Below are 12,913 nucleotides of genomic sequence, written 5' to 3'. Positions count from 1 at the left end.
TTTGTTTGGAAATGATGAAAGGAATGTTGGTCGTTTGTCCATTCAGCATCAATCAATCAGTAGATTTCTAGAGTGCTACTTGTCACCTGTGAGGATATCCAGATGCTGGTAGGGTCCTGTTGATTAGCCAAATAGGCAGGTCTTCAATGACTTTTGGAACTCTGGAAGAGGTGGGGAGGTCTGTAGATGTAGGGCAGCTTGTTTTATTTCTTCGCTGCTAGGTAGGAGAAGAAGCAACCTCGTGGAGGTGAGGGATGGAGAAAGAGAGGTGAAATGAAGCTGTCTTGACGGCGATGGAAGTTCAGGCAGTGGTTTAAGTAGGCGGGTCTGCTGTTGTGTAGGGCTTTGTATGCCTAGGTCAGGAGCTTGAACTGGCATATTTTCTGTACAGGGAGCTAGTGGAGTTCCCCGAGGTTGGGGGCAATGTGGGTTTGCTACAGAGATACAGGAAGAGTCTGGCTGCGGCATGCTGTATGGTCTGTAGTTGTCAGAGGAGGTGAGCAGCGAAACCCGCATAGAGAACGTTGCCTTAATCTAGCTGGCTAGAGATAAGGGCCTGGGTGATGGTGTGTCATGAGCTTTGGGGTAGCTATTTGAATATTTTATGAAGCATGCAGAGGATGAAAAAGCAGGAGACAGAGTTGACATGAGTTGTCATGGTTAGCTTGTTGTTAAAAATGATGCCAAGGTTCCTAGCGTGGCCAGTGGGGATAGGAGTTTGTCCGAGTTCTGATGGCCACCAGCATGCATCTCATGGGGAGTTTTTGTTTCCAAAAATCAGGACCTTTGTCTTGTCCATGTTGATTTTCAGGCAGTTGTCCTTCATCCAGTTGACAATGCAGTTGTGAAAGTTGGTCTTGGTATTGGTGGTGTCTCCAAGAGGGAGAGGATGAGTTGTGTCATCAGCATAGGATATGATGTTGAGTCTGTGGGTTTTGGTGATTCTGGCCAGAGGTGTCATATACTTGTTGAATAATGTGGGGCTGAGTGAGGATCCTTGGGGTACCCTGTGAAATAGATAATCACTGAGGTATGTAAGGTAATCCAAATCCGAGTTTAATCTTGAACCCAGAATGAAGTGAGGAGGACAGCCTGGACACTCCTCTTCCAGCGATGTTTGTACACGACTACTCTCTAGGATTCTACAGTTCAAGAATCTAAGAACTGGAATCCCATTAGGTCATGCACACGAACTTTACATAAACACAACACTTCCCCTTTCCCACAGAAGAATAAATATAAAGAGAATAAATAAAAAGAAATAGATTTTTTTTACAACATAACTATAACTAAATTATGCAGAAACTAACACAGGTACAAATTAAGAGCAACAAACATGTGTAACATAATCTTTCAAATATAGAGGTTTTACACACACTCTAGCAGGTCTGGTCAAATCATAACTCTTTGGAACTGTGCCCTCCTTAGGTACATAATCAGCACTAGGATTACATGTTTCAGAATTATCTGCACTGGTGCTGTTACGATCATTCACATTAAAATTGGGAATATCAGTATTGTTGCTTTTGCTATCATCACCTTCCCCTTCAGTGACATTAGAAGAATTATTGCAACAATCTTGTATCCAATCATATTTGATTGGGTAAAAATCAACAGAAGAATCATGATGTTTTTCCAAGGAATTTGGTGAAATTCCACCTCTAAACTTGGCAATTCTACTACCATACCACACCTTCCCATCACTGAGCAGAATTACAAATAACTTTTACAACTTTGAGAGGAATTGAGAACCTACTTTCTCCTTTGCGTGTAATTCTACCTTTTTTTACCTTTACTGTATCGCCTACACAAAGATGACCTTATTTTGTGTTATGGGATTGATCAAATTTGTCCTTGTACTTAAGTTGTCCAGCTGCTAAGGAATCCCTAACCTCTTTGGCAGACCAAGACACAGGATTAGTACTTTTTAACCATTCCATATTATCCTCGGTGTGAGGGGACCTGCCCCTCATTAACTCAAAAGGAGAATGTCCTGATGATGCACATTGTGTAACTATAAGCACAAATAGTTTTCCTTAATTCATCTTTCCAATCTAAACAATGGCTAAAGGAAAGTTCAATAACGTCTTTAATTACTCTGTTGAAGCGTTCCACGCAACCATTACCCTCGGGGTGGTAGACAGAAGTTGTTCTAGGGTTAATACCAGACTCTTTAATACATTTCTTGAAAACCTCACTAACAAACTGTCCTCCATTATCAGAAATAATGTCTTTAGGCAAACCTTCTCGTCCAAACACGTCAGCTAAAAATAAAAGAACAGATTCGGAATTCGATTTATCTACTATCTTGTATTCAGGCCACTTTGAGAAGTGGTCCACCAGAACCAAAATATATTTCAGCATACCCACAAAGTTTTTACTTGGCCAAACACATCAATACCAATCCTTTCCCAAGACCTATGAGGAACAACGATGGGATGTAAAGGAGATTTATGTGTAATCAAAATCTTGTCTGAATTGATGCACTGTACACAATTCCTAATAACTTTTTCAACATCTCTGTCAAGACCTGGCCACCAATAAGATTGTTTAACCCGGGCTTTGCATTTAACAATACCTAGGTAACCTTTGTGACATAAACTAATAAATTTACTATGAAAATCTAAAGGGGGAACCAATCTTCCATTCCTAAGCAAAAGGTCATCCTCAACCGATAAATAATTTCTGATTTCCCAAAATGGCAAGAAATCCTTGTCCAAATGTGCTTTTACTGGCCATCCCTTGTGAACATAGTCAATGACAGAAACTAAGGTAGCATCACGTAACAATCCCTGAATCCACTCATCATGGGAAATACTCTGCAATTCATCTCCAAAAATTGTGGCAACCAGCCAATCATCCCATTAATTTTTTTCCTCACAAGTAATGGGCAACAGACACCTACTGAGAAAATCAGCAATCCTATTGCAAAATCCTGGAACATAAGTTACATTGTACACTAAGGGCTCGATTCCGATCCGGTAAAATGCGCTCCGAATCGTCGTACGGAGCAATTTTCCCCGTACGAATCGTACCCGTACACGTCCCCGTACGTACGACGAAGTACGATCCGTACCAGGAGCCAAAGACCGTACGAGTCGTACAGGACTCCGTACGACTAAAATATCCGTACGAGTCTCACTCGGAACCCGCTGTACGTGACATCGCTACGGTTCGCGGCTGGTTTTTACGACCCAGCAAGTACGATTCGTGTCGGGTAGGCAACGTACAACCCTTTTTTTTACGGGAGCTGGAAACAGCCGTAAACGCATAGTTTGCGCCGAAACGAGTACAGAACGCCCCCCCCCCGGGACACCGCGTACCCCCCATGATCGCCGGGGTACGAGGCGTACCCCTGCGATCATGTGGGGTACGCAGCGTACACCCAGCGTACATGGGGTACGCACCGTACCCCATGAACGCTGGGTGTACGGTGCGCACCCCATGTACGCTGGGTGTACGCCGCGTACCCCACATGATCGCAGGGGTACGCCGCGTACCCCGGCGATCATGGGGGGTACGCGGCGTACGGTGTGTATGTGAATGAGCGCTTTTCCGTACGAATCGCCCTTACCTGACGCAGACCGTACGAATAGCGTCCTGATCACCCGGTCCGGATCGTACTCGCCAGGTCGTACGGTGTGTTTACGAGTCGTACGGAAACGGCTACGAATACGAATCGTACGGGGGATTTTTTTTACCGGATCGGAATCGGCGCCTTAATCTAGTAGCTGAACAGACATATGTGAAATTCTGGGTGAAACATTGCTGAGACCTTTGTAAGTAAGTACTTTGGTCAGGGGCTTATGATCAGTCCTCACAGTAACACATGTACCCAATATGTATTGTCTGAAGTATTTAAGAGCCCAGACACAACCTAGAGCTTCACATTCATTTACTGAGTATTTCTCCTCAGTATTGGTAAGAGCTCTGAAAGCAAATGCAACTACACATTCATTACCATCTTCTTGAATTTGTGACAGTACAGCACCAAGGCCTTTACCACTAGCATCGGTGGTGATGATGCTCTTAAGATTAGAGGAAAAACCTTTAAGTGCAGGAGCAGAACGGTGTACAGACAAAATATCGACTCCAAAATATCGACTGGACATAATATCGAGTTTTAAATATAGACTGGACAAAATATCGACTGGACATAATATCGACTACAAAAATATCGTTTTTCAGGTAAGTGAAGTAATATCGACTGTATAAAATATAGATAGCAAAAATATCGAATTTTTAATAATATATAATATTTTATAGTGTATTTTTATGTAATAATATGTGTGAATAGTGTGTATTAATGTTATAAAATATTTTATTAAATGAATTTTGTTTTTATAATAATTGCGTAATGTAATTCTGTAGCGGGTTGTGGGTTTATAGGGGAATAGGGTGGGAAGTAATTTAATAATAATTAATTAATTAATATATGTTTGTTAATATTTTTAACTAATAATAAATTGATAATTAATTAATATTAATTAGTTAATTAATTAATATAATTTTGAACATATTTTGTATTAGTAATTAATTGTTAATTAATTAATTGTAATTAGTTAATTACATTAATTAGAGTAAATATTTAATATATATAATTTTGTGTTATTTTTAAGTAATTAATTTGGAAAAAATAATATTAATTATTAAAATAATTACAGCTAATGTTCTAATATATTTACTTTATTGTTATTGTTAATTAATAATTAATTGGTAATTAAATAATATTGATAAATTTTGGGTAAAGGAGCATTTTTAGGGTTCAGGGTCAGTTTTCAGTTTTAGGGTACAGGGGTATTTTTGGGGTTCAGGGTCAGTTTTCAGTTTTTGGGTAAAGGGGCATTTTTAGGGTTCAGGGTCAGTTTTCAGTTTTACGGTAAAGGGGTATTTTTAGGGTTCAGGGTCAGTTTTCAGTTCATGGGTAAAGGGGTATTTTTAGGGTTCAGGGTCAGTTTTCAGTTCATGGGTAAAGGGCTATTTTTAGGGTTCAGGGTCAGTTTTCAGTTCTTGGGTAAAGGGGTATTTTTAGGGTTCAGGGTCAGTTTTCAGTTTTTGGGTAAAGGGGCATTTTTAGGGTTCAGGGTCAGTTTTCAGTTTTTGGGTAAAGGGGTATTTTTAGGGTTCAGGGTCAGTTTTGGGTTTTTGGGTAAAGGGGTATTTTTAGGGTTCAGGGTCAGTTTTGGGTTTTTGGGTAAAGGGGTATTTTTAGGGTTCAGGGTCAACAAATAAGATTGTAAAAAATTATTTTTATTATTTTCATTTATTATTTAATTATTATAATTTAATTTAAGTAGTTTTAAGTATATTTTAGTAATTAAAATTTAATATTAATTTAATTTAACACTGTTTTTAATAAAGTCGATATTTTTTACATCTATATTATTGTTAACGATATTTTGTACTCGATATTTTTGTACTTACCTGTTTGTAGATACAAACTCGATATTTTGACTGTCGATATTTTGTCCACGATATTTTGGCAAGTCGATATTTTGTCCCTCGATATTATTTCAGTGATCCGAGCAGAACATATAATATTTTTAATACAGTCAAAACTGCATTGACACTCCTTTGACAATGAACACTTGCAAGCTTTTTTAAGAAGTTGTCTAATGCAGTACATTTTGCCCGAGAAGTTGTGCAGAAATTTGGAGTAGAACTCAGCCAACCCTAGAAAAGATCTGACTTCATCCTTATTTTGAGGAACTGGTGCTTCCTTAATAGCACCAACAAGTTCAGATTTGGGACAAATTCCAGCAGAACTAATTTCGTGCCCCTGATACGTAACACTATTTCTTGCCAATTTGCATTTTGACTCCTCAGCTGTGAGACCATTTTGCTCCAAGGCTGTAAGAACTTTAATCAAGGTTTCACTCTGCTCTGCTTTATCAGAACCCATAACAGGTATATCATCTTAAAACATACCATGTTTTCAGTGTCTTTAAAAATAATATGCATAAGCCTCTGAAACAACTCTGCCGCCAATGCCAATCCATAAGATACTTGTTTAAATTGAAAAAAGCCGATTGGAGTGACAAAGGATGTAGGATGTCTGCTATCAACATGAAGAGGAACCTGGTGGTAAGCGGAGGTTAGGTCAATGGTGGAAATTAAAACCAATGTTTATTCCTGGTAGCTGCAAGCAATTCTCAATTTCTTGGGAGAGATAAGATGTCTACAAAGATATTCTTGTTAAGCTCTCTTAAATCAACAGAGACGGATACGGCCGTTGGCCTTATGAGCGACCACCAAGGGGGCGACCCAATCAGATGATTCTACCCGTTCAATTAGTCCATTGTCCACTAACTTATGTAATTCTTTGATAACTTCTTCCTTGACACTCATAGGAATGTTCCTAACTTTGTGAATGCAGGGGCAAGCATTTATTTTGTTTAAAAACAATTGTATGAGAATAACCTTTTAATTCTCCAACACAACCTGAAAATACTTTATGAAATGTGGATATTATCATATTAAACTCATTGTTTTTGGTGTCAGAGATCCTTAAAACTTGATTATTAGGATCAAGTAAAATCCCTAACTCACCTTGATCCCACCCTCGTCGCCAGCGTTAAATAGATAAACACTGAGGCATGTAAGGTAATCCAAATCGTAGTTTAAACTTGAACCCAGAATGAAGTGAGGAGGACAGCCTGGACACTCCTCTTCCAGGGATGCTTGTACACGACTACTCTCCAGGATTCTACAGTTCAAGAATCTAAGAACTGGAATCCCATTAGGTAATGCACACAAAGTTTACATAAACACAACATACTCCAGAGATGATTGTCTTGGATTTGAAGGTAAAGGGGGTAGGCTGTCTTTTTGAGTTTTTCTGATAATGAAAGAGGTGATCCATCTGAGAGTGGTTCCTTCGATGCCTATGTTGTGCAGCCTTGTGATGAGTGTGTGGTGGGAGACCGTATTGAAGGCTACTGAGAGGTTTAGGAGGATCAGAGTGGATCAGAGTCACAGTCGCTCCTCAGTCGAGTAGGGCTCGGATGTTGTCGGTAGCCACAATGAGTCAATACAAAAGGAGATACGTCTGCCCTATATATTTCAATTTAAAGGCTCATAAAGAGTCCCACAATAATAACATACACAGCTTTGAGCTCACTTGTCACGGCCTACACATTTAGATTCTCCACACAACTTCAGAATAAATATATAATTTTCTTTTTCTTTTTTCAAGATATAAAAGTGATTTCAAAAGTGTGCAAAAACATCATCATTTAGATATATACAAGGCACAATAATGGAATCACAATGGAGAAAAACACACAACCCCTGGGCACCCTCTCATCTTTCATTCAAATGTACAGACTCATTCCACTAAACAAAAGTCACACATTCAATCCATTCATTCAATTAACACAATCCAAACACCTCAATACCCATCGCAAACAAATACACTGAGGTTGTTCTGCAGTATCCTCTCAGCAACTTGCTGGGGAGAGATATGATGTTATTAGCCGAACAGATCTTCACCACAGCGTGGTGAAAGATGAGAGGGTGCCCAGGGGTTGTGTGTTTTTCTCCATTGTGATTCTATTATTGTGCCTTGTATATATCTAAATGATGATGTTTTTGCACACTTTTGAAATCACTTTTATATCTTGAAAAAAGAAAAAGAAAATTATATATTTATTCTGAAGTTGTGTGGAGAATCTAAATGTGTAGGCCGTGACAAGTGAGCTCAAAGCTGTGTATGTTATTATTGTGGGACTCTTTATGAGCCTTTAAATTGAAATATATAGGGCAGACGTATCTCCTTTTGTATTGGATCTATTTCTCCCCTGCTAGTCTGCCCTACATTTGTTCTAGGGGGCCCCGATTTGTATTGGTAGCCACAATGAGAGCTGTCTCGTGCTCTGGTTTTTGCCGAGTCACAATTGGGAGTCGTCGAGTAGGAGGTTCCATTCCAGATGTGAGAAAAGTTGTTGGCTGATGGCTTTTTCTAATATTTTGGCGGGGAACTGGAGCAGAGAGATTGGACGATAGTTATTGAGTTCTCTGGGGTCTGACAATGGTTTCTTTAATAGGGCATTGACTTCTTAATGTTTCCAGACGTTAGGGAATGTGGCTGTGGCAATTGATGTGTTGAAAAAGGTGGTAAGTATGTGGCTGATTCTGGCTTTGTCTAGGTGGAAAATGTCGTGAGGGTATGAGTCAGTCAGGGCCCCTGAGTGGACCGAGTTCATGGTAAAGGCCGTGTCCTGTGTTGCAAGCTGCCTCCATTCGGTTGGTCGGATGACTGTGGTGATAGCAGGGTGTTAAGTAAACTATCCCATCCTCGTCGCCACTTTGTTAAGTAAACTCCACAAATTCGTATTAGTTTGAAGTATTTATTTCATGTGAACATCAATCCAGGGAGCAGCTTCCTTCCAGTCCTTTCATCAGCATGAACGCAGCGAACTTCTGAAACAGACTGAGGAACAACGGAAGGCGCTGGAATGTACAATGAAAAATAAACATGTGTAACACCAAATTCTAATCTAAACATCACTCGTGACACTGCACGAGAATAAGCATTAAAGAAACACAACACAGGGTCCTTGTGTTGCATGAAGAAGTCGATGGCCTTGGACTGGGGTTTGAAGCCTGTGTTGATGTTGGCAATCTTGTTGTATCCAAAGTTGATACTGAGATCCTGTGAGAGGATAATGTTGTGTGTTGCAGCTGAGGGTTTGGAGAATTCTCTGACAATGTTGAAGAGTTCTTTGCATCGAGAAGGTTTCAGCTACCAAGATTGTAGATTACTGGGTAGAACATAAAGTGAGCACATCTTAGAGGGATGAGTTTCTCATGAGAGTTTTAGAGTTGTGCATATTGGTGAACTGCAACTCCTGTTCTCTTCATTAGTAATCTCTATTTTACTGGTCGATTGTTTAGGAGATAACACAAAGGAAGTAAAAGAAGCAGGGACCACACTAACATGCTGTAAACATTGTCCAAAACCTTAAATGGCAGTGTTGATCTTTCAGCCTGGACAAATTCCAGGCTTTGAGATGTGCGCTAGTGATCTGGCTGGTTAGGAGCCCCTTGAAGGAGTTGGAACGGCAATATTGGGTGATAGCTCTACATAAGATAGAATATGAAAGTATGAGGTTGATTGCAGTGATTTCATTTAAAGTACTTACATTATCACTCACACCTTTTTAATCAGTTTGACTTGTGAAAGTACGCAAAAAGTCCATGTTCATTATGTTGTATCCTGGAAATAGGCACACTGTTTATCCAAATGATCCTTATGCCCATATAGGCCCTGATCACAAGTTGTGCAGGCGAAGGCGTCTAATTTACCCAGTCTGCTAAGTACCTCATATTCCTAGTTTTTACGTTGCAAATGAGGCACAATGTATAACATTGGTTTTTAGTTAAATGAACTCCGCATGTTTGCCTTTTTCGAGGACTTTTCCCCCTGATGAAATTTGGCAGGTTTAAACTCTCCAATCTACCAGGGGGAAACGGTGAAGGTGCAATAATTATCACACAACTTGTAATTCTGATCCCTGCGCAAACATTTGTTTGTACAGGAACCAGAAGTGAGCCTTGAACTTGTAATCCAGGCCGCACAGTGCCAAATGTGTTCACAGGCCACTCAAATGACCCTGCAGATTTAGAATTACAACCATAGGTAGAAAATAAGGAATGCAGATTTACCACTCGTAAAGTTACCAGTGTAGAATCTTCGCACTCAGTGTGAAGTCTTCGTACTGCAGTGTTCAGTACGGAGATTCTGCCATGATGCAGAGACTCCACAATCGTAACTTTAAGAGTCGTAATTCCCTTTGTGAATCGGGCCCTCCATCTCCTCTCACTTTACAAGGGCCAATTATCGTTCAAAATAGGGACATCTCAGCAGTAATTCTTCACACATTCTAAGTGTAGCGAGACATCCATTGTCCCCGTTTTTGTCACTGAGAAGACAATAAAAATATATGTTTGGATAGAAATATGCGTCTGATTCACCAATATTCAATAAATTGTCAAACTTAATTTGCACTTTAAAACTTATCCATGTTTTTCAACACTTGCCAATTAATATCCCCAAAAAGAAACCCACCAGCTTTGGGGACATTCCCTCCTCATTCCTCTGTGGATACATATTTACTCCCACTTAGAAGTGAAACTTGGCTCATATCTTTAGCTTGAATGTGCCTGTCAGATGTGTCTGAATGCCAACAACCGTATACTTTCTGTCAATTTCACCCTTTTTCCAAGGAATTCCCATCCTGGAACACCAGCTCCTAACCTCTGTAACTAGCCTTTCTTATATGTAACATGATACCTGACCACTTTAATTGAACATGTGAGTAAGTTGCGCTTATCTAGCAACTTCACATTCTGTGGCTACAAATTGTGAAGTTGCACTCTCAAAACAAGCCAAATGCACTCTGAAAACTGGGCTAAATATTTGATCCGTCAGAGTTGGGTAAACAGATGATCTTCTGGAATGTTACATTCGAAAGCTATTTACGTAACCTACCTATACGCTTACAGCACTTGCATAACACAAACCTACTTGAGGGGCTGGGGAGTGTTGTGTAGGCTCAAAGGCAAAGACATGGTCAATGAGTGATTGGAGAGGTTGGTGTGTTTTGAGAGTAGAGGAGGACTATTACTCATAATGATATAGTGATATACCTGCAGCAATTTCTTAAATTGGAACAGGATTGGGGCAGTCATAATGGATGGGGGATATTGTTCCAGATCGTGGGTAAATTATGATTTACCATCTTGAGTGAGAACTTGCTTGAGTAAGTTTTTATCCTCTAAGTTTACTGCAAAGACCATAAATTGTTCTCAGGCACTGAAATCACAGAAATAAGGATGCAATAACATCGACAGTGAGGAGCAGATAAGAATTATGCTTATAGCACATAAGATGAGCAGTATCAGAGTACAGGTGATAATGGATAAACACCTTCCCAGTGAATCCTAACTGCACTCCTTTTCTACTGTTAAATACTATTAACTCATGTTTTGAGAAAGGAGGCTTTTCAGAAGTCGATTCAACCAATTATCCCAGAAATAATAGTGTGACTAACCATGTGATTTTGAGAGTCTGGTTGAAACAAGTTTTAATGACGAGATAAAGTTTATTTATGGTTATTTAGTAGGATCACCAATAACCTCACAAAGTTTTATTCTTCTTCTTCCTTCTCTTTTATCAAGGTCCAAGGATGTGCCTGGGGGAGAACCTCGCCCGCATGGAACTATTTCTCTTCTTCACAGCAATGCTGAGGCAATTTCACATTAGTTGGCCTGATGACTCATCCGTGCCATACCTTAATAGACATTTTGGAACAACACAAAGCCCATATCCCTTTAAAATGAGGTTGAAGTGCCGTCTACAAAATTAGAGTGATCCATGGAGCTCGAGCTGCATTCATACAGCAATGATGACCCTATAGTCTCAAAACCTTTCTTAGTTCAAAGTATGAAATTGCGGCAGAATAATTTCAAGGATTTCTTTGCTTTTGTTGCATTTTTTCTACTCTGATGATCTTGAGATTTTCATTTTGATCCTTCTTTCTTACTGCTAGTGATGTCTGAACATGGTTGTCGCTACTAGTTAATGTTGTCACAGCACACAATTTTGCAATATGTAAAAATTAAACACATTGGTTTTGCACTATTTTTGGAGCTTTCTTAACAAAGTCTAGAAAAAAACGATATTGCTCCTTTTTTCAAGTGATAAATGTACACATGCTTTATTTTTTAATTTTATTTTTAATTTTATATAGCGCCAACTCGACCCAAAGATATCAGGTGTGAGAGCGCTATCCATGAGCACCTGTTTTGTTACACAGGGACACATACATTTTTGTTAGGTACGGGGAGATTAAGGGCCATATGTAGGTAAATGGCATTTACCGAATCGTAACTATCGAATTTTACCGATTCGGTATTTACAATTCGGTAAATGCCATGTAGGTAATTATTCTTTAAATATTACCGAATCTGTAATATTCGGTAATTACGAATCAGTAAATACCGATTCGGTAATTTTACCGATTTGTCAAGGGGGACAGGGTGTCACTTTGACACCCTGTTGCACCCCTGATTCTGGCTTGTGTGCAATGTGACACACATACATGCCCTTAGTATGTGTGCCACATGTGCATGTACACAGAAGTTCGTTATTTACCATGCCATTGTATTTCATAGTAAATAACGAATTTCTAAGGGCCTGTGGCACTGTTTCTAGTGCCACCTACATCCCAAATTTCCGATTCTGTACATTTACCGATTCGGTAATTTACCAATTCGGTAAAATTACCGATTCGGTAAATATACAGAATCAGTAATTTTCAGGCCCCCTACATCTGGAATTACAAATACCGGTCGGTAACAGACGAAATCGGCCGTTACCGACCGGTATTTTGCCACCTACATATGGCCCTAAGTGATTTGCCCAGAATCACAGGATGTTGAGTGTCGTTGCCGAGACTCTAGTTCCCCAGCTTCAAGGGCACCCCCTCTAGCCGTAAGGCTACATCCTCTCCCCTCAATTTGATAAACGGGCTAAATAGAATTGCTTCATCACTGCTAACAACAAAATGTAGTGTTATATTATTTGTAACATTTAGAGAGAAGAGTGTTGTTCCCAGGTTTGACTTCTGATAGATTATCAGCTTTATAAATAATGGTATAGGATCTACAGTTACCAAATATTCGATGTTAGATAGTAGAACTATGGCCCTCACTTATGGGGATTTGGTGTGGGGCAGCACTGCGAATCACCTTGCTGCGCTGCCCTACGTCAAAGTGTAAGGGCAGGAATGCACCGTATTTATCCAATACTATGCATTCCTGTCTTTTCCCCCTAAGCTGGTGCAGTTTTGGCAGCCTAGCGACCATGGGGGCACCCATACACCATAGTGCAAGGGTGCCTGGGTTGTCG

The 12,913-nt window shown here is 39.8% G+C and overlaps 1 protein-coding gene across 1 annotated transcript in view; it reads left to right on the top strand.

Annotated features, from left to right (window-relative positions):
* LOC147673879 (cytochrome P450 2J2-like) overlaps positions 1–11,644 on the top strand; it is a 345,429-nt gene extending 333,785 nt beyond the window's left edge. The window contains exon 9 of the mRNA XM_086947758.1: positions 11,182–11,644. Within this exon, the coding sequence (XP_086803884.1) occupies positions 11,182–11,369 (188 nt within the window). The 3' untranslated portion in view covers positions 11,370–11,644. The remainder of the gene's footprint in view (positions 1–11,181) is intronic.
* The last annotated feature ends 1,269 nt before the right edge of the window (positions 11,645–12,913 follow it).

Source organism: Lissotriton vulgaris, chromosome 12 (assembly GCF_964263255.1).
Source record: "Lissotriton vulgaris chromosome 12, aLisVul1.2, whole genome shotgun sequence".
NCBI classification, from domain to species: Eukaryota; Metazoa; Chordata; class Amphibia; order Caudata; family Salamandridae; genus Lissotriton; species Lissotriton vulgaris.
Note: the sequence above shows the minus strand (reverse complement) of the source record. Positions and strands in the feature narration are given on the sequence as shown.